We start from the raw sequence: 21,201 nt of genomic DNA, 5'->3' as shown, positions 1-21,201 counted from the left end.
GAGTTGATTGTTACTTTGCCATGAGATTTAGAGAGGTGTGCCTTCATATCTTTGCTAACTTGGACCCGGATTGTGTCCTAAAGGATACAGGGACGTTGTTCAAGATCCTGAGTGCATAAGTGGATAAGGCTGGTTATCTTGTTTTTCCTATTTTCTCTTCCTAACCCTCCCCAAGCAGGAACCAGAATCCTAGCCAGGGTAAGTCAGATACACACCATAAATTAACCTGTGCTCACCCCCTGGTAGCTTGGCACAGAGCATGCAGGTTTAATTTAAAGGGCAATGTGTAAAATATGCGTGCAACACTTCAAACAGCAACACAGTGAAAAATACCAGAAGACTAAATTTTATGAACAAAACAAGACCAAAACAACAAAAATCTAATAAGCAGAAGTAGAGATATTAATTTTTTGAAAGAATGAGCTGAAATGTAGTGCTTAAAAGCACTAGGGCCATCGGTCGTGGTAGATTAGGTTAAATCCAAAAGTTCAGGCCGACTATGATGGAGCGCAGGTCAGATACAGTCCCGCTGAAGTTTTACCTTTTCAAGAATTAAGCCAAGAGTCCCACTCACTAGGAGCAAGGAGAGCGTCTCTGGCCTCTGGGCGTGAATAGGCGGCTGGGCATCACAGATTGGCAGACTGGAGCCTCGAAGTCGCGGGTGAAGGTGCTTGCTGTGTGAACAGACAAACTGGACCCATTTGTGCTGAATCTTCAGGTGAGTGGCGCGGTTCTGGTGAAGTCGCAAAGAGCCCAAAAGCTTGATTTCAGGAGCCAAAAAACACTTTCAAGGGCCGAGGACTGGAGAGGCGCCTCTTGGGGGTCAGGAGCTGGTTGAGGACATGTCCAGGAGCTGGAGCAAGTGGGTTGGAAGTCTTTTGTGTCCTAGAGACTTCAGAAAACAGGAGGCAAGTCAGCAAGCCATCGGAGTCACTCTGGGTTCAAGTGAGATGGGTTCAGTCCTTCCTCAGCAGGGCAGAGGGCAGTAGGCAGCACAGCAGAAAGGCAGTTCTTCAAGAGTGGCAGTCCTGTTAGCAGCACAGCAGTCCTTCTTCACAGGTCCTGCAGTGCACTGAATTGGTATGGTCAGAGGTCCAGTACTTGTACCTAGTTGTGCCTTTGATGTGGCGGGGACTTAAAAAAGGGTCTCTGAAGTGCACAGAGGTCCTTTCTTCCTTCCCTGGCTACAGGTTCACTACAAAGGGGTTATGGAGTCCTTTGCGTTGAAGCAAGACACTGTCTATTCAGGTCGAAGTGCCAGCTCCACCCTCTCATCCTGCCCAGGATGGCCCATCAGAATGCTGATGGACCATCAGTACTTTGTGAGTGGCTGTCTAAAGGGAATGCACAATGTCCAGCTGTCTCCTCAGACCCAGACGTGTATTGGAGACAGTCTGCAGGCACACAGGTCCTAAGTGCAGGAAAATGGCAACTTTCTAAAAGTGTCATTTTCAAAATTGCAGGACATGTAAAACGTAAAAGTATACGTCCTAACTTTTAGTTACAAAGCTCCCTGCCCTATGGGCTTCTTAGGGGCTACCTTAGGGGTGAATTATATGCAATAAAAGGGGAGTTTAATGCTTAGCTGGAGGTTTTAAATACCAAGTTGACGTGGCCGTGTAACTGCACTTACAAGCTCTGCAACGGCAGCCCCAAGACATGCTGAAGGATTACCTGAGTGGGCGGCACAAGAAGTGTTGCAGTACCACTAGTAGCATTTAATTTACACGCCCTGGGCACATGTAGTGCACTTTACTAGGGACTTATGAGGTATGTACCAATCATACCATGTTTTAGGGAGAGAGCAGATGCACTTTTGCAGTGGTCAGCAGTAGTAAAGTGCTCAGAGGTCCAAGGCCAACAAAAATTAATTCAGCATATACCTTAGGGGGTGACCCTGCAGAGAGTTACATTTCCAACACCAGTGATTTTGGTTTACAAAGCATGTGGTTACCCGGTGGTGTCCAGGAGCCAAAGTGAGATTCAAACATGAACAAAGTGATGAATAGTGTTGTTATGAACACTTACAAGATTGGATTCAGTATGGATCCCAGGTGGGAGTTTTTTTCCATGTGTGTGCCATGATAACTGAAAAGGCACATCTGCCAAGTCTGGCCTTACGGGATTTGGGCAATACTATCTGGCTGCAGGAAGAAGAGCATGGTAGTCTAGCAAGCATGGATCTTGTGAACATTGTGGAGACGTAATTAGGCAGATAAATGGGAACATGTCCATAAGGCAAAAACAGAGTGCCTTAAAGACACTTCTTTTCAGAAAAAGGAGTTGGTGTAGAGTTTTAAGGTGACCTGAAAGGCTGCCATATTTACAAGCACTCACTAACAGTCTAGCTGTAGCATTCTGAATTCACTGCAATCTGTGCACTGAATATGCGGGAAGGACAACAAATAATGCATTACAGTAGTCTAGCGTACATGATGTATGGCAGTCATGGTGATGTGGTCATGTTTATTTAGACCCTTGATGAGAAATGCTGTAGCATGTAGGATGCCCTTAAGGCTAATACAGAGCCTGGAAGGCCGAGGAGCTTTGCCACTACCCAGGTGCACAAGTACATAGGCATTAAGATCTGGTGTACTTTCTAGGAGGAATGGTTTTGCTTTCTTCAGTTGAGAAAGCTGGTTCTAGATTGTTTGGAGTTCTTGGCAAAGTATTTATTGAAAGGGAGGTTGGTGTCAAGGGTGAGTGAGTGACTTGGCATTGAGTGAAAGAGAGGGTTCAACTCTGTCCAGGTTCCTGTTGTTGAGCTAGGTTTCACTAGTGGTCACTTGTTATTCTTGACAATAAGTAGATATTCTGTCTTGGCTGAGTTAAACTTGACGTAGGTGCTGGACATCCAGTTCTAGATTAAGGGAAAACACTACTTGAGGCACTGGAATTTTGAAGTGGAGGTAACTTTAAATTACAATTGTACGTCTTTGGATAATTTATTAATTTTGATGCTAATAGAGTGCCCAGGGGCTCCATTTAAAGGTTGAATGTGACAGAAGGGAGACTTTTTAGTAATAGAACTCTTCTGGGGTCTGGAGGTGCCCATGTGAACTAAATGGTATTGGCTGAAATGAAGTAAAAGGACATTGCCCATAAGTCCCATTTATGGGGTGGATGAGGGTGAAAATGTCAATCTTCCAAATCCTTTAGTGACGTTTCTGAGCATGGTCTTACTTACGGTGGGCAGAGAGCCATGCAATCCATGCATAACCTCTTAAACTCCTGAAAAGGCAAATATTAGATATCTGGCCATGTCTTTGGGTTGTAGCCCACAAAGTCTAAATATCACAGTTAAATAATTGCTTTAAAGTATTCTGCCACAATTATTTTTATTATTTCATGGCACACAAACAGAAATGTGCATACATATGCACATTCACAAATGAAGGAAATTAAGTGAGTACCCTCTATACACGGAGAATTCAGAGTTGCCCTTTTCCAAGCTTTATCATGGAGCTTGGCTTTGGTGACTGGGACACTGCCTTGGAGTGAGAGCAAGTGGTTTTCCATTGGTTTGTGAACAGATCATACATAAATGCCTAAAGTCACATCATTTTGCTCTTCACTCCCTCAGCACAGGGGTCAGTGCAATGCTCACTTTACTGCAAATCAGGGTGAAACATTTTCGGCATTTTAGTGAGGTACATTGTACATTATAATGATGTTCTCTGAGGGATGGTAGTGGGATGGAGACTGGTTCTGAAAAGGACATACAGCCATGCACTCACTACTCAACAGTCTACATCTTGCAACTCATCTATATATATATATATATATATTTTTTTTTTAGTTTAGCTGTAAACTGGGGTTGTAACAAACCTAGGCTTATGCCATGAACGCTATTCTAATTACAATTGCAATTAAGTCCTTATAAGCCTTTCCCATACCAGCAGTAGGACTACAGGTAGGTAGGGTTTATTTAATCCTTTCAGTTAGAGCCCAAAAATGCTTGCTCCAGTGCTACACACAGGATTATCTGCTGGAGCATAATAATGGTTAGTATGCTTATCATCATACCATGTGCTGTATTTCAGCTGCACAATAATAATATTTTAACTACAGAAACCCTCTCTGGTTACCGGCCTTTATGAGCAAGTCTGTGCTAACTCTGGGTGGTTTATTAGACCATATGACTAATGAAACCAAACTTGCCTGAGTAGGGTCTTAGGTAGTGTCACTGGAATGCCTGAAGATGCTCTTTAAAGGGCATTCTAACTTCATAAATCCATACACTTTAACTGCCTTCACAATAAGTACAGTGTTTGCAAAAAAAAAAAAAAAGAACAAAAAAAAAATCAGCCAGTTACTTTCAACACAAACGGTGGTGAAGCAAGAAAATGGAAGTTGTACTCTTCAAAGCTCCACTATACTAAATCAATCACAATATTGCCCATATTATTAATATATATATATATATATGTTATATACAAACCATTATACTGAATATCACTTTTATGTCTAGGACAAACAAGGTCATCTTTATTTTTCAAAGGTGTGACTATAGGCAGTTATAAACTATTAGAAACTATAGCTGCAATTCACTTTGTATTCAGGCGTTTATGCATTTGACAAGGTAGCTAAGAAAGTTTGGGTACTGCTGAATAGAGAGCCATCTTTATTCGAGTATTAGCCAGCATATCCACCTATCACCACTTAAAAATTGAGGTACGTGCAGCAGAATTATCTTGGAGTTGTTTCTGTTTAACTACAGACCAGTTACATGCTAATGGTATCAAGAAGCGATGTCGTTTACAGTATTCACCCTGTGAAATACTAAATCAGATGTGCAATTTGTTGCTGGTAGATTTTTCTCTATCTTTGTAGCAAGACATGCCACAGTTCCTTTTAAACCAGAATCTCAAATGCAACATGATCAGCACATCTTAAACCAGTTGGCTTAGATAGCCAATAGACAAAGAAGTGATGGTATAATCATTAGATTTAGTAAAATAGGCACTCTCAGTTGTGCAGACCATGACTTTGAGAAACAGGACAGTGGTTCACTGAAGTCTAAAGCTTGGCGGACAAATCAGTTACAAGCTGAAATAACGGTTTAACAGTTTCATCTTCCACGCATCAATAGCTTACCATTCTCATGTTTAACAGACTTTATTTGGCTTTTTTACACGGGAGTTGTAGGAAGCTGGCCTGGTGTGTGGTGGGTACCTAAGGTACTTTCACCTTATACCAGGCTCATGTATCTCCTCTTAGGGAAGTGTAGGCAGTGTCTAGAAGCCAGGATCTCTAGAGGTAGATGTGGATGAGCAATCAAGGCTTATCTAGAAGACATGCAAAGCTCGTGCAGTACCACTGTAGTCACACAGCACTAACACACATAAAAGAAAACACTTAGTTGTACAAAAATAAATGGTACTTTATTTTTGGAACAAATCACCACAAAATACTAGAAGGGCACCCCTCCACTAGGAGGCAAGTAATACACTAAATATATACACTAACAATCAGAAATAAGCATAGAAAAGGTTAGAAAACAGTGCAAATAGCAATAACCAATAGTGACCGTAGGGGGACCACAACCATATACAAAGAAAATGGAATGAGAAGACAGGAGCCCAACCTAGGTAAGAAGAATGTGTAGAGGGGAGCTGGGAGCACCAGAAAACCACAAAGGTAAGTAACACAGTACCCCGTCCCCCCCCAAGTGACCAAGAATGCAGGAGTAAATAATTGGATTTTCCCCAAATCACCTAAAAGGAGGAAAAGAAGAAAAATAAGACACCCAGACAAGACTGCAAGAAAACCAGCGGGGGATTCCGGAAGAAAGAAGACCTGTGGAGAGAGGGGACCAAATCCAAGAGTCACAGTTGAGTCCAAGAGGAGTAGGAGCTACTACCCACCCAGCTGTATTTGCAGGAATTGGTCGACGGTGATGAAGTACAGGTCTGCACTGCAGCCCTGGAGCCACAGAAGAGTTCCTGATGGATGCAAATGATGTCCTGTGCTGGAGTGAAGATTGCAGATGGGTGTTGGTGCAAGAATTCGACCAACAAGCCTTGGCAAAGGCAAACTCTTGGTTAGTGGAAAAGCGGTGCTGCCAGGACCCAGCAATGCCCAGGAGGACTCAATCCTGGAAGGGGAGTCACAGGGGAGCCTCAGTGTCGCAGAGAGTCCACAGGCCAGAGGTAGCACCCGCAGGAGTCCCACGGGACAGGGACACAAGAGTCGCAGAAGAGGCCCAAACAGCACTACAAAAGAGGATCACACGCCACCAGAGAACCACGCAGGAGGCTGTGCTTTGCAGGAAGGAGTGCTGGGGGCTGGAGCTACATGTCGCCTGAGGATCCCTTGGAGGAGATGCAAACAAGTGTTGGCTGCTGCAAGACACGGGGTGCACAGGGGTACTGCCCTGCATGGGAAGGAAAGGGCTTACCTTCACCAAAGTTGGACAGCTGGCAGGGAGGACCAAGAGGACTACTTCAGACCATCACCTGTGATGCAGGATCCACACAGTTCAAGATGAGGGGAGATCCATGCAGCCGGTCATCGCTTGTTTTAGGTGCCTACGGTTGCAGGAGAGTGACTCCTTCACGCCAAGGGAGATACTTTCTTCTTCTTGTGCAGGCTGAAGAGTTGCAGTCTTTGGAGGATGCCCGGCCGGGGAAATGTTGCAAAGCTGGCAGGAGATGTGGAAACAAAGTTGCAGAAGAGCCTTTTTCGTTGTAGCAGTGTTGGTCGGTTCCTGGAGGATCCAGTCGCGGTTCCAGTGGCCAGAAGTCGAAGGGGAGGTTGCAGAGGAATCCTGCTGGAATCTTGAAAGCCAAATCTGAGGACCCACCCAAGAGAGAGACCCTAATTAGCCCTGAAAGGGGAATTAGTCACCTAACCAGGTAAGCACCTATTAGGAGGGGGCTCTGATGTCACCTGCCTGGCCACTCAGATGCTCCAAGAGTCCCATGCCAAACTTGGAAACAAGATGGCAGAACCCAGGGACCCTCTGGAGGAGTTCTGGGCACCACTGCTGGGGTGGCAATGGACAGGGGAGTGGTCACTCCCCTTTCCATTGTCCAGTTTCCCGCCAGAGCAAGGACTAGGGGTCCCTGAAAAAGTGTCGACTGATTTATGCACGGAGGGCACCAAATGTGCCCTTCAAAGCAAACCAGTGGCATGAGGAGGCTACCCCCCCCCCCCAAGCCAGTCACACCTATTTCCTTTGTTCTGCTTTCCTGGGGTTGATCAGATCAAGCAGCAGGAGGGCAGAAACCTGTCTGAGGGGTGGCAGCAGTTGGACTGCCTGGAAAACCCTGTAAGACTGGCGGGAGCAATGCTGTGGGTCCTCTAAGGAGTCCCCAGAGTGCATGGAATCATACTTCCAAAACTCGCAACAGTATTGGGGTATGATTCTGACATGTTTGAGACCAAACATGCCCAGGTTCAGAGTTACCAGTATGTTGCTGGACATAGGTAGCCACCTATGTCCAGTACACACGTAAAATGGCATCCTTGCACTAACAAAGTCCAGGAAAATGGATCTGGAGTTTTTGGGGGCACCTCTGCTAGGCAGGGGTGCCCACACACACACAGATACCTGCACCCTGCCCTCTGGGCTGAAAGGGGCTACCATAGGGGTGACTTACAGGGACCTGGTGCAGTGACCTGTAGTGAAAACGGGTGCATGCACCCGTTTCATGTAGGCTGCAATGGCAGGCCAGCCGAACCCTTTGCATGGGCTCCCTGTGGGTAGAAGAATACCTGCTACAGCCCAAAGGGATCCCCTGAAACTCCAATGTCCTGGGTTCCTAGGTACCATATACTAGAGACTTACATAGGGGGACCAGTATGCCAATTGTGGGGAAAAAAGGTACAATTTACTGGAGAGAGCAAAACTACTGGGGTCCTTGCTAGCAGGATCCCAGTAGACACAGTCAAACACACTAAACAGGCAGAAAATAGGGGTAACTATGCCAAGAAAGAGGGTACTTTCCTACAGGAGTCAATGAACTTCTGCAACTACTCATACCACACAAGCCAAGCTGTATCGACATTTCCAAAAAAAACAATGAAAGTAGGAGGTGAAGGCATGCATGTTGATTATGTGTGTGCTTTTTAGTAAGTAGTTGGTTTCATACAACCCATTCACTGACCACTCATGGTTATTAATATTAAAGACTTTTGCAAGCAAAAAGATGTATGGTATAATACACACCAGTACATTGTGAATTATTGCATTTTTTATTTAAGAAAGTGGAAAACATGTTTGTTTCATTATACATAAATACATACAGTGGCTATACTAATGTGTTAAAGCAAATACATACCTTGAATCATTTCACCAATTTTGTTGCAGATTCCAGCAGCAAAATCCCTGCCAATCAAAATGACAATTATTTACAACAGCCACTTGCGAAAAGTGATTGGCCCCATTTTAAATTAATAAATAGACGCTAAAATATAACCAGCACATTCCTACAACCAATGTTACTTAGCAAGAACTAAAACTTAAGCAACAAAAATACATACGAAAAATATAAACTTTCTAAAACAAGGTTGCTTGAACTAACTTGTCCATTTGCCAGATATTAGCAAGTGATATAAAACATTGTAGCTTCATACACGAGAAAAAGGGTTTTATGAATGTATTAGGTTTTGAGCATTTGACCTCTCAGTGAGTAAACAGTTCTTTAAATTTACAAAAATGCCATTTCTGACACTTTTTTCTAATCCAAATTTATTAGTCATTCTATCTCTGAATTTCAGTTGTGTGATATATATCTGTCATCTTCATTATGTGTGAATCAATAACTTCCTTAGATGTAGATTCAACAACTTTTAGCTCTAAAAGTACATTAACGATGGACCACAGTAACAAAGTAAACAAGCATTTACAATACAAAGGGTCTCACGTTTACTCGAGTTAAAGCTATTAGCTTTGTAAACTCCTAACAGGATTTTTCTTGCCACATAAACTGAAAAGTAAAACAGTTTCACATAAGCGAGCCAACGGCCGCCATGAGCGAAAGGAAAACACACAAAAGGAAACAGAAGTTTGCTTGCAGTGAGACATATTGGCAAAAGTGCAATTAGCCATGTAACAGGGTCAACGTCATGCAAAGCGCTCTACTACTGCCCAGCGAGATAGTGCTGCCTACGAAATAAAGAGAAGTAAATAGTGCAGAAACCATACTGAAAAGACGGAGCCTTGTATGTTTTCAGTAGCTGGCCGGTGCGCTCGAGGCAGGCTAAACACCGGAACACAAAAGGGTGATGGACGGAGTGCTGAACAATGCAAACACTCATCCCCAGTCACAGATCTGGGTTTAATCCATTGTACTTTTGCTCACCATGCCACCCCAGGTTGGACCCAGCCATATGCAAATCAGTCTTGACCCTGTTTCTCATGGGAACAGTCCAGCCCGAACTGCCAAGCCAGGTCCGCCTGGATCGAAAACAAGCATCCTGGGACTGGTTTCAGGGTATCACCCTTCATCAGCCAGGCTAGCTTGAGTCCAGTGGCACAGTGAGCAAGGGACCCACGTCTGGGCATACCCTTCCCACTTAGGGCAACTTTAGCAACACAAAAGCATGATGGACGGAGTGTTGAAACTTTTCAAACACTCACCCCCAGTCACAGATCTGGGTTTAATCCATCGTTCTTTTGCTCACCATGCCACCCCAGGTTTGACCCTGTCCAGGGAGGACCTGGCTTGGCAGTTCGGGCTGGAATGCTCCTATAGGGAGCAGGGTCAAGACTGATTTGCATATGGCTGGGTCCGAACTGGGGTGACGTGGCAAGCAAAATAACGATGGATTAAACCTAGATCTGTGACTGGGGGTGAGTGTTTGAAAATTTTCAACACTCCGTCCATCATTTCATTTTATTTTGTGATGTTGCTTTAAACACCGGAACAGGCATGACGTAGGAATGCCTTTCACTAATTAAATCAAGCTAATTTCAAAAGGCAAGCCCAGGAACCAACCAAACTGATTGGCTTGACATGGGCATGGTTACAAGCCCACAGAGAGATTACACCAGGGACAGAGCGCTTTGCGCTCGACCCTAAAAAGGATTAGGAGTAATCAATGTCACTACTCTGCAATGCTATTAAATAACAAAATGATCAATTTGGTAGCATTTGTGACCGGAGATTGCCTGTGACCCAACCATGCTGGACAGTTAACCAGTGCCTTTCAACAACTAATTTTATACAAGGTTCAACAATTACCTACCAGTAATAACCAACACAAAGCCAATAGATGCTGCTGGTGTGACATGTATCACAGCAAACACGGTTAAGGAATCAATACAGCCATTTGCACCATAAATATGTAGAGTAAGATATTGAGCAGGACAATGGATGAACTTGAGCAAGAGAAATTATAGTAAATATGTACAGTGCTTCAAAAATGTACACTGCTTTATTAGTAACTTGATATAGTGCTTGTGGAGAAGCATGGCTGGCTGCAAGGTGCAAAATGACGGTATAGCTCAGGATACCCCTAAACCTAACAGCAGACCCTGATAAAAAAAAAACATCCTGTTTACAGCTGTGACAGGGCACGAGGACTGGCAAAGAAGGGCCAGAGAAATGATAGGACAGCTAGTGGAAATGGAGACGCTGAAGCAGGAAGAGATCTGCAAAGACAGTGACCTTGACGGTCCAAAGATGACCTGAGCTGTCATTCCTCCCCCTCCTGCTCTCGTAAGCACAGGTTTAGAAGTGGACGAGTGACAGTTAGTGTGACTGAAGAACTCTTCTGGCAGTGGCTGAGAGGAACTGCTGGTGACAGCAGTGCAGGACGAACCAAGGCCTGACTGATACGGCCTGCTTGAAGTAAAACCCGTGAGCGATGCTGGTACCAAACCTGCAAGAGACACCAATAGGCTGAAAGACAGATGAACTGAGGAGGAGGGTCAAAGAGAGAAAGCACAGCAGAACCAGGGTGGTGGCAGGAGCAGCCTCAGAAGCCATAACAAGTGACAGAGTGGCAAAATTAGACACAGGTGTGTGTGTCTCTGAATCACATATGCCCTCGGGGAAGTGGCTGAAACATGCTTTCTCATATGGCAAGGGTTTCGCATCATGACCACTGATCGGCTGTGAAGTGTAGCGGGTACAGAAGGGTATGGCACTGAGGACAACTTTAGGAACTTTGGCAAGGTGACCCGCGGTGGACCCTGAGTGGATGAAAATGTGATCAGGAGCAGAAGACAATGTGCCCCACAGAGGGCATACAATAGTGTGCTGATCCCCACAGAGAGGCAAAGAGAGTGTGTGGTGTTGAGGTAATTATGCCAGAGACCCAGATGGTGGACGGCGCACTGGATGCTACACCGTGGGAAGCAGCCAGGTCCGAGAGAAAGATACTGGAATAATGTACGTACATGGCAGTTGAAGATAAAGTATAAAGTCCTTCTGTAGAATTATTTGTGGAGTCCCTACTCCTGGATGTTCTGAAGCTGAAATGTCTGTCAAACTTTTCTATGGAAAGGGCACACAGAGTTGTGTGCCTCCACCTCGACCAGTGGGATAAATGAGAAAACATGTTAAATTTTCAAGATTGAGACAGAAACAAGCTGAAATAGTAAAAGGGACACTGTGCACTGTGTTCTATTAGTTTTCTTCCCTGACTTTACTCATGCAGTACAAAATCAGCACAGATGCTTTGACACATTTAAGCGAGTACTGAGGAAGAGGGAGCTGAAATACATGTTGTTCCTAGCTAGACTCGAGATTGTGGCCAAAGGGGGGAGTAGGGGGTGACATTTCCTCTCACTCGAAGTATCTGACTGACTGGCGTGATGGAGAAAAGCTGGTGGACCAGAGCCATGCAACACACAGAACCCAGACAGACTTTAAGTTCATGCAATCATTAGAACAATTAGCTGAGCGCGCTGAGCATGTGAATGTCAAGGACAGATAAACAGAAAATATATAAACTGGAGCAGAAAGAGGACTGGGTGAAACACGGCCATCTTGATAAATTCAAGAGTTCAGTGGAGGGGGTAATGCTTCTATTTTGCAATTAAGATAACAAGAATTAGGGAAATTTCATGAGAAGTGCTCTGAAGCAGAACTGGGACAAGAGCTGTGTCTGTTTAATGTTGCAAAAGAGGGAGGCGTAGTATATTAAACAAAAAAAAAAGATGCCAAAAACAAGCTGAATAGCTAACAATTTACTGCTGTTTTATCCTAGGGAAATCCTACAGTATTACCATTGTGGGTGGTGAGCTATTGAGTGTCTTCAATAAGTGTGTTACAGTGATTAGGTGCTTAGGAGCTGCCCATTGTTTTAGTTAGATAGTTTGGGAGACAGACATCTGCATATTGGAGACCTGGGTGATTGTGAGTCTACAACACTGATATGTGAGGTGGTTGAGTGAGCCGGGGAGTTATCACAATTGATGATTTAGTCAATGTGCCTGCTCAGTAGACAGAATTAATAGATATCCCCTTTCAGAGTTGGGAATTCCATGAATTTAACGAACCCTTAAAATGGTGCAGGTTTAACTGGTTTGTACTCAAGTGGCATAGCCTAACTTACCTGTAGGTCTCTAGTATATGGTACCAGGGATACCCAGGGCCTGTAATCTAGCACTGGATGTGCCACCCAGAGTGGGACAAGGTAAAACATGAGTCCTAGTCTGCCACTGCAGACTGGAAGGACAGTTTTAAATTGCTAACTCGACTTTGCCATTTAAGGTAACGGCAAAACTCCAATCTCCCTTTTCAAAATACGTAAGTTACCCGTAAGGTAGTGCTAACAACCCTAAAGTGGAACATGTACTTTTACAAGTTCCAGAAGTAAAAGTCCTAGATTGTCATTTTTACCTTGTAAAGGCTAGTAGACCTATTAGCAAGTACACACTTACAGGCTGACACCTCAACCTTCTAACTTCAGAAAGTGACTACTAAAGTTTGTCCTGTAAGACATCAAAGGAGTCAGTGCATTAAATCTGACTTAATGGCACTGCTGCCAATGGTACAACTTTAGAAGTTCCCACTTTAGTTGCCCAAGGTTTCCAGTGCCTGTTGTACTCTCGGTATGTCCTGGAGACAGTTTTTTGCCCTCCTAGGGAAACATGCTAATGTCTACCAGCAAAGATAACAATAGAGCTCAAAAGAAGCCGCCTTCGAAGGGCAAATGGGTAATACGTGGGTGAGGGGCTGTGCCGCTGTTGAAACAGACAGTTTAGCACTTGGGACAGGAGAGGGGAAACCAGTTGCCAAACCAGTTTTCCCGGGGCATGTGGCTCCCATGATAGCCACACTTCTGGGTTGGGCTAGGGAGCTCTGAACACAGAAGTTGGTTCTGCCATATTGGGCGTCGGCAGGATGGTGCATCTTGGATGCCACACTTCCCAGGAAGTGGTCATCAGGAGGTAGGGAACTTGGTAGTCCATTGGTTACCAACCGCATCCTACACAAAGGGCATGTTCTGTAGATAAACCAGGCATGCCTGGCACCCATATCTCAACTGGACTGGAAAAGGACCAAAGAAGACCTGTCCTGCGGCACCCTGGAACCGGAAAAGAGGCTGCACAGGAGCAGACTGAACTTGCTGAACCTGATGGCTAGCAAAGTAGAGGGACTGTGCCTGCTGTGTGCTGCTCAAGAGGTTGTCTCCAAAGATCAATGAGCTGGCCTTCTGTTCACAGCACAGTGACGCAACAGCTGAGAAGCCTGCTGGGGTAAGTTGGTAGCCAAAAATATTCATCCTGCTTTCAAACGCAGCTCTGCAGCACCAAGGGCCAGGACCCAATGCACAAAGTTTCAACCAAGTTCGCTCAGCCCAGGAGTGTTGTTGGAGTGCAGCTGGGACCCTCAGAGGAACGGTTGTCCTGTGACTGACATACTGGGCAACTGGTAATCCAGTGGAGACTGGACTTCTGCCAGCACCGGGAAGACATCAACCAGGAGCAGGACCACCTCACTCCCTTATAGGACCAAGGAGTAAACGCAGCAAGACCCCGTCTAGCGCATTGTATTCACAGTATCCTTTGATTATCTTCAGCATCATTCATCCCTTGCATCAGAACACCTCTAAAGGAAAGCCCTGCAAACAATGAAAGTGCCTGGAACGGACTGAAGACTGCTTCCTCTGCTGATGTTACTGAGAATCTTGCTGGTCCCCCCTGACTGGCTCCCTGTGGGAGTTGGTCACCTAAAGTGACTCTCAAGGGACCACATTTCAACTAGCAACTTAGTAATTCTAAGTGTCAAATTCGTTGAATTTGCCAATGCTTGTTTGCAGTTGAGTGAAATTATTCTATTTCGCTGGAACCATCTGGTGGATCTTTTTTGTTGTGGTGTCTAAAAAATACCGAAAAAAGAAAAGTCTATTTTTATATATTGGTGTTGGATTTCTTTGGTGTGTTGTCAATTCTTTCTTCAATTGTTTTGGTGCTGTTTAGATGCATTACACTTGTTGCTTTGTGTAATCTTTGCTTCTCAGACCCACAGTTACCCATGGTTGGGCTGAAGGTTTGACAAACAAAACCTAAGAGCCCTAAAGGGGTTTGTAAGTGTATTACATGGTGAGATCGCATAACCACACAATATAATACACCCTGTTCCCTCACCCCACTGGATCAAGAGAAGTGGCCATGCTAAAGAAACCAATGCCACATAGTCGTACTCCAAAGAGTGTGTGGTAATAGGAATGGGTAACAAGTTACTCTCTTTTCAGGGCTTCAGAAGACTGACTTAGAGAAGGGTCTGAAATGGTACACTTTGGCAGGGTTCTGCTGATTATTTAAGGATACACAAATATGGTAATACCAGGAAAATTTGACAGGACGGGGTCAGGTGGCGTACTTTGCATGAACCTTATGCCTTGTGAAGTTTGTCAAAGTTTTTAATCTGAGGGGTTTGTGGAAGGAGATGGATCCTGAAGAGAAGCAATATTCTAACTACTCAGGAACAAGCTCTTACTCTAGGATAGACTACTTTCTGAAATCTAACTTTCTAGCTAGTAGAATTTGATACAGTAATTCTTCGCACTGGTGATTTTGAATCACTTCCCGCTTTTGACTACGTATATAAGTCAGGGGGAAATGTTACACATAGCGGTGGAAACTAGACACCTTGGAACTAAAAGAATAAACTGGTCAAACAAACTGAGAGATACCACTTAGACCTATTTTAAAAGAAAAAGTGGGGTTGGGGACTTCAGCTGTGGAAGGCCATCAAACTCTGATAAGGGGTTAGGCTATGTCCACTGTGGATGGGGTAAAAAAGGAACACAACAGGGTAATCAAAAGATGCCAAGGAGGCTTTGACAGATTTATTTCCTGATATATCAGGTCCCTAAAATAAGTAAACAAAGCAGAATTCCTCAACTGAAGTGAGACAACAATAAAAAGCCTCACAGAAATTCATTTATGAGCTAGGAAATAAAGCAGGGAAGCGGAGAGCACGGTTTAGTAGAGAAGGAACTCTGTTTAGACTGGATCACTCAAACCCATATAAGGACGCTAAGCAGTGGGAACTCAAACTGCACTGGAATTTGCGAACCACCTTCAGATTCTGTATACTCTGAGCCTTGGTGTACATGATGCGGATATGAAGGACTTAGAAGAACTGTTGGTGCATGTACTCCCCAGCAATGACAGGCATATTTTAGAATCAACATTAACACTGCAATATCAGAAGTTATCAAACAAACGAGCAGTGGGAAGGCTCTGGAGTCAAATGGGCTACCATCAAAATGTTCTAAATGCCTGTCCAGTAAACTGTTGAACCACTTTCTCCAGATATTTGAGGAACCAAGAAAAGCGGGCAGCTTACTGCATAATCTGCATACAACGACATTTGTTTACATTAACAAAGATGGTAAACCTAAGACCAAGACCAATCTTGTCATGGAACTCTGAAACCAAAATCCTTATCAAAACCATGGCAAACCATCGCTGTGTAGTGATTAATCAAATGGTACATAGGGTTCCTTCAGAATTTATGCCTTACAGGCGTACTATGCATGACAGAAAACTACTAAAGGGCCTAATAAGGCATAATAAGTAGCAAAAACAAAAATATACTTATTTTACAGCATATCAAACAACCAAATGAACAACTGCAAAAAATTGTAAGAAATGAAGGATAACCAATATGAGCTGTATTCATCAAAAACATACTTATTTTGCTTCAATGAAAAATTCTGGATATTTTTATTCCCCCATCAGAAATGTGTCTACGGTCAATCCCTGTTGGTACACTAGGTGATCTCTCACTGTTGCTCAGAACTACTAAGCATAATCTCAGATGCTTATACTGGTACATGAAATGTACAAATCGACAGCTGAACCAAGCCTCCAAAGCCTTAGAATCAGTTGAATGTGTGTAAATGCTTCAAGTTATTGAAAGGATGGGCTCCTGCATTTACTTTTTATCCTATTCTTCAAGCCATGCCTGGGGCAAGAGAACAAGTGAATGATGCTCTGTCAGAATCATTTGTCTTGGATTGTGGTATGTGAACTCCCTTGATGTTTGCCCCATACTAGAACTGCTAACAGAATGTTTATGGGGAGATGAAATTTTAAATTGGATGAGAATCTGTCTTTATATGAGGATAACATTCTTCTGTATGAGACGGGCGCAACAAATTGAGTTGACAGGATCCTGTGTATCTTTAGAACCTTCAGTGCATATTCAAGGTTTCTTATCAATAGGCACAAATCAGAATTGTGAAGGTAACCAACGTGCTGTTATAGACATGATTCGTTGCTAATGGATGAAAACATAATAGATACAACAGGTTTGAATAGGAGTTACCCCTGTTTACAACTAGGATCACATAATGGAGTGGATGGTGGTTTCCTTTTCGCTATGAAAGCTGCGTATAGATCAAGGATAATCACTACTCTTCAAACTGTGAAAACTGCAGCAAATTACAACCAGGGATGTGGACGCCCGGGACATCTTGTTTGGGGTCAAGGGCAACAAGTTTTTATGTTTACTTTGTCCTTGGGACAAGTAGGCCCAACCCCCTGCAGCACAAACCCTTTGGCTGCCTGTTTACAGAGAGTTGAACTCTCTGCAGTTGAGGTAATGTTTTTCCAAAAGATAATGCTGTTCGAACTTGTATTTATGGTTCATTATTTGAAAGCCTTCATTATTAGGGTGCGTGCTGTAAATAAATGTTTTAAGGTCACACTTCACTACTGACGTTGGTTCCAGTACAAAAAATAAAAACGTGTACACACATGTTTGAAAAGTTTAGGCTAAGAGGCTAAGTATAATGCTCCCAGAATGCTCTCTGATTATATGCAAATGAAGTGTCATTTAGTAAAATGTGTTGATGCATGCTAGTATTTCCCAAAAATATTTCTAATGGAAAATCAATGTAACCATTTTCAACACGATTATGGGAAGCATGAAAATAAACAAACACTGACAAAGCCAACTGATCTGACATATTTTTATAAGTCTTTTAGTTTCATCAATGCGTGTCTTGTTTTGACATGGCTTTTGTAACACTTTATTGTTGTGGGAGCTACCAGGAACCTCAACATTGTAACAAACATTGGCAAAACCCCCCCAAAACATTTTTGAACTCTTAAAGCACACGTTGCCACCAGCGGCATAACAAAGGCCCCGCAGCCGCCCTCCAGGGGGCCCCGTCAGCACAGCACCTGCCCTGAGTGAGTCTGGAGCGGGGGCTCCTCCATGCTCTTTGCAAAGGGGCACCCTCCAGTTTCGTTACGTCACTGATTGCCACTGTAGTTCCTGACACTGAACAAAACTACTTTGTGTGGCAATATGCTCCTTGTGGAAGAGCAGAATGCGATCACTCACAGTAAAGCCAGCCGAAAGAGAGAGAAATAGAAGTTTAATAAAAACAAAATGTCTTTGTTAACACCAGACCTAATTTGGGACCAAGACCCACATGTAGGTAGCTTTTTGCATGTTGCAAACAGCGACTTTCGCTGTTTGCGACGTGCAAAAAGCACATTGCGATGCACAAACCCAGTTTTGCGATTCAGTAACCTGGTTACCGAATCACAAAACGGGTTAGCGACTCGCAATTAGTAAGGGGTGTTCCCTTCCTAATTGCAACTCGCAGTGCAATGTAGGATTGTTTTGTGACCGAGAACGCGGGCGCAAACCAATCGCAGTTTGCACCCATTTCAAATGGGTGCTAACACTTTCGCAAAAGGGAAGGGATCCCCATGGGACCCCTTTCCTATTGTGAATGTCACTGTAAACATTTTTTCAGAGCAGGCAGTGGTCCTGCGGACCACTGCCTGCTCTGAAAAAATGAAACGAAAACGTTTCATTTTTCGTTTTTGTTATGCATCTCATTTTCCTTTAAGGAAAACGGGCTGCATTACAAAAAAAACCAAAAAAAACTGCTTTATTGAAAAGCAGTCACAGACATGGTGGTCTGCGGTCTCCAGCAGGCCACCATTCGTGAGGGGGTCGCAAATTGCGACCCAACTCATGATTATTCATGATGTGGGCATTTGCGAAGCCCTTGCGAATCACAGATGGTGTCAAGGACACCATCCTACATTCGGATTTGCGACTCGCAATTTGCAGGTCACAAATCTGAACCTACCTACTTGTGGCCCCAAATTCTTAAAGAAAGTCACAAAAGTGCACCCATGATATATGTCGTACCCCTTTAAAATATTTGTGAACTGTATTTTAGCGTGGGTAAATACGATGTGTAGATTTGCTCATGTGAAAATCTATTGAGCATTTGCAAGTTCATTTTCCCTCCAGCCACTTTCTTCCCAACCCTGGAAGAAGTTCTAATTCTGCCATTGTGAGGAGTAAATGTCCAACCTTTCTTATTATGGGAAAATATTAGAGAGAAGCTGGTAAAAATCCTTAAAACATGCAGGTTAGTAGGTTTGCAGACTCAAAGGCATTCCAGCCCTGGAACAATTGCTTACTGCTTCCTCCATCCCCAGTATGCAGATCTGCAGAAAGGTGGCAAAATAAGGAAATTGCTACAGTAGGGATTGAAACTCCAAGTATTGAAGCCCTACTATGGTAGTAGCCCTGGCAAAATCAGAGAGGCTATTAATTGCTGCCATATTTTGTCGCCACACTACATGGCACCAAAGGGACAAGTAGATGTTTTTACAGGACAAGTAGATTTGAGAAGCAACCTGTCCCCTGGACAAGTAGATAGTTTAATAAATTCCACAACCCTGACAACCCACTGACTGTAGCCGAGGCACAGGCTTTCTGAATGAGAATTCAGGAGGCACATTCGAAGCTTCATCTTCAACGATGTAACGTGTTCCAGTGCCTTGTACGTTCTAGGGTAACCACCATTCCATGGCATCAAGCATACCTAATGTCACCAGTAGGATAAATTATCTTTTTTTTCCAGATGTCTTAAATAAATGAAAAAGCAATAAAGAAAATAGGGTTGAAAGTAACTGCCTAAACAGGAGAGACAGTTTTCCCCAGAAAATATATTTCAATTGTTAAACTCTTACTTTGACTGTGCAGAGAAGTTGGCAGCTGCAAATATAGCTGCTTCGATTTCCACATTATCGTGTGAATCCAGGCTCTGACGAATACTGTGATGAGCATTCTTTCGTTCTGGAATAATAGAGGCCATACTTCCCAGCATTCTGTTGAAATAAAAAAGAACCATGAAATTCAGTTCAGTACCAGTCATGCAAACATCAGCAGGGGTAATAGCTGGGCACCACTAAAAAAGTGTGAAAACGATAGACGGAGAGTCAAAGATACCATAGGCCGTAAGTATAGACTATAAAAAAAATCCTTTATCCCTTCAAGGAAGAATCAAATATATAATTAGCATTTCTTAAGCTTATCCCTACCATTTGCATGCCCTCATAGTACTCTGGGCTGTGTGAAACTGTTTTGTTCCAATAATGGGATTTGTCACTGATAAGCCATCAGTACAACTTATCATTGTGTCTTACCTGTTAAGGACCAAGTACTTTCAGTTTAAGGAGTGTGTATTTGCTTTTGTGTTTACCCTTTAGTAAAGTGAATCACCACTGTGTAGACCTGCAACATCTGACCTAATTTTCAGTGGTTTTAGTGTGTGGACCTTAAAACTTTACCGTTTGGCTTCTTAATCCATAAGGGTGATGTCTGTCCACTGCTTAGTGGGTTAAGTTGGGCTATTTCATTAGGAAGCCTCAGACTGCCATCTATCTGGCTATGGCTCTCAATCAATCATTCAATCAAGGATATGTAAAGCATGGCTAATCACCCATAGGGTCTCAAGGCAGTGAATGTAGGCGTGCTGCTTAGTCGAAGAGGCAGGTCTTGAGGTCCTTCCTGAACTGCTTCAGTGATGCGGTCTGCCTGAGCTTGAGGAGGAAGTGTGTTCCTTGTCTGGGCTAGTAGATATGAGAAGGATCTTCCTCCTACTGTACTTTTCCAGATCTTGGGGATGGCTGCAAAGGCGAGCTGGGAGCAACAGAAATGTCTGTTGGGTACGTAGAAGGTGGGGCAGTGGTTGAGGTATGCTGGTCCTATGCTGTTCAGTGCCTTGAAGGGGAGGATCAGGAGTTTGTTTGTTGACTGGGAGCCAGTGTAGGTCTCTGAGGTGGGAGGAGATTCAGCTGTGTCCGGGGGTGTCCAGGATGAGTCTAGCTGCTGCATTCTGGACTCATTGTAATCTTGAGTGAAGGTTCTTGGTAATGCTGGCATAGACTGTGTTGCCTTAGTCCAGTTTGCTGGTGATGAGTACGTGGGTGACTGTCTTCCTCGTGTCCATTTGAAAATCTTCCGCAGGAGATGGAGGGTGTGGAAGCTTGATGAGGAGATGGTGTTAACTTGGCAGGTTATTGATAGAGTGGAGTCAGGATGATTCCCAGGTGGCGCACATGATCAGTGGGGGGCAGGGCGTTACCCAGAGCAGTGGGCCACCAGGAGTCATTCTAGGCAGAAGGGGTGGAGCTGATCGGCTCTGTGTTGGGATGTTGTCTTGTGGTCTGTTTAATGTATTCTGTTGGAACTGTTACTGCTATATGGGCTTTCAATGATTCATGTTATTGAGTGGAAAATGTTGAAGATATGTATCTTGTTTGATGTGTGGACATCACAGGGTAAAATTACTTCTACTACTAGAATAACAAGCATAGTCAAAGCTAATAAGTCTCATCTTTTCGCTTTGCCAATGCGTTTTGCTGATGCTATTCAGCATTAGCAAAAAGAAAAAAAAAGTGTTTTATTTGATACGGAGCAGCACCTGTCTAAAAAAAAAAAAAAAAAAAAATAATAATAATAATTAAAC

At 43.7% G+C, this 21,201-nt stretch overlaps 1 protein-coding gene across 1 annotated transcript in view; it reads right to left on the bottom strand.

Annotated features, from left to right (window-relative positions):
• Positions 1–21,201, bottom strand: part of INTS7 (integrator complex subunit 7) — a 182,659-nt gene that overhangs the window by 146,758 nt on the left and 14,700 nt on the right. The window contains exons 4-5 of the mRNA XM_069233929.1: positions 19,421–19,558; positions 8,286–8,332 (exon numbers count right to left, since the gene is read on the bottom strand). Of these exons, the coding sequence (XP_069090030.1) occupies positions 8,286–8,332; positions 19,421–19,558 (185 nt within the window). The remainder of the gene's footprint in view (positions 1–8,285; positions 8,333–19,420; positions 19,559–21,201) is intronic.

This window comes from Pleurodeles waltl, chromosome 5, assembly GCF_031143425.1.
Source record: "Pleurodeles waltl isolate 20211129_DDA chromosome 5, aPleWal1.hap1.20221129, whole genome shotgun sequence".
Lineage (NCBI taxonomy): Eukaryota > Metazoa > Chordata > Amphibia > Caudata > Salamandridae > Pleurodeles > Pleurodeles waltl.
The sequence above is the reverse complement of the archived record's forward strand: the minus strand, read 5'-3'. Positions and strand labels throughout refer to the sequence as shown.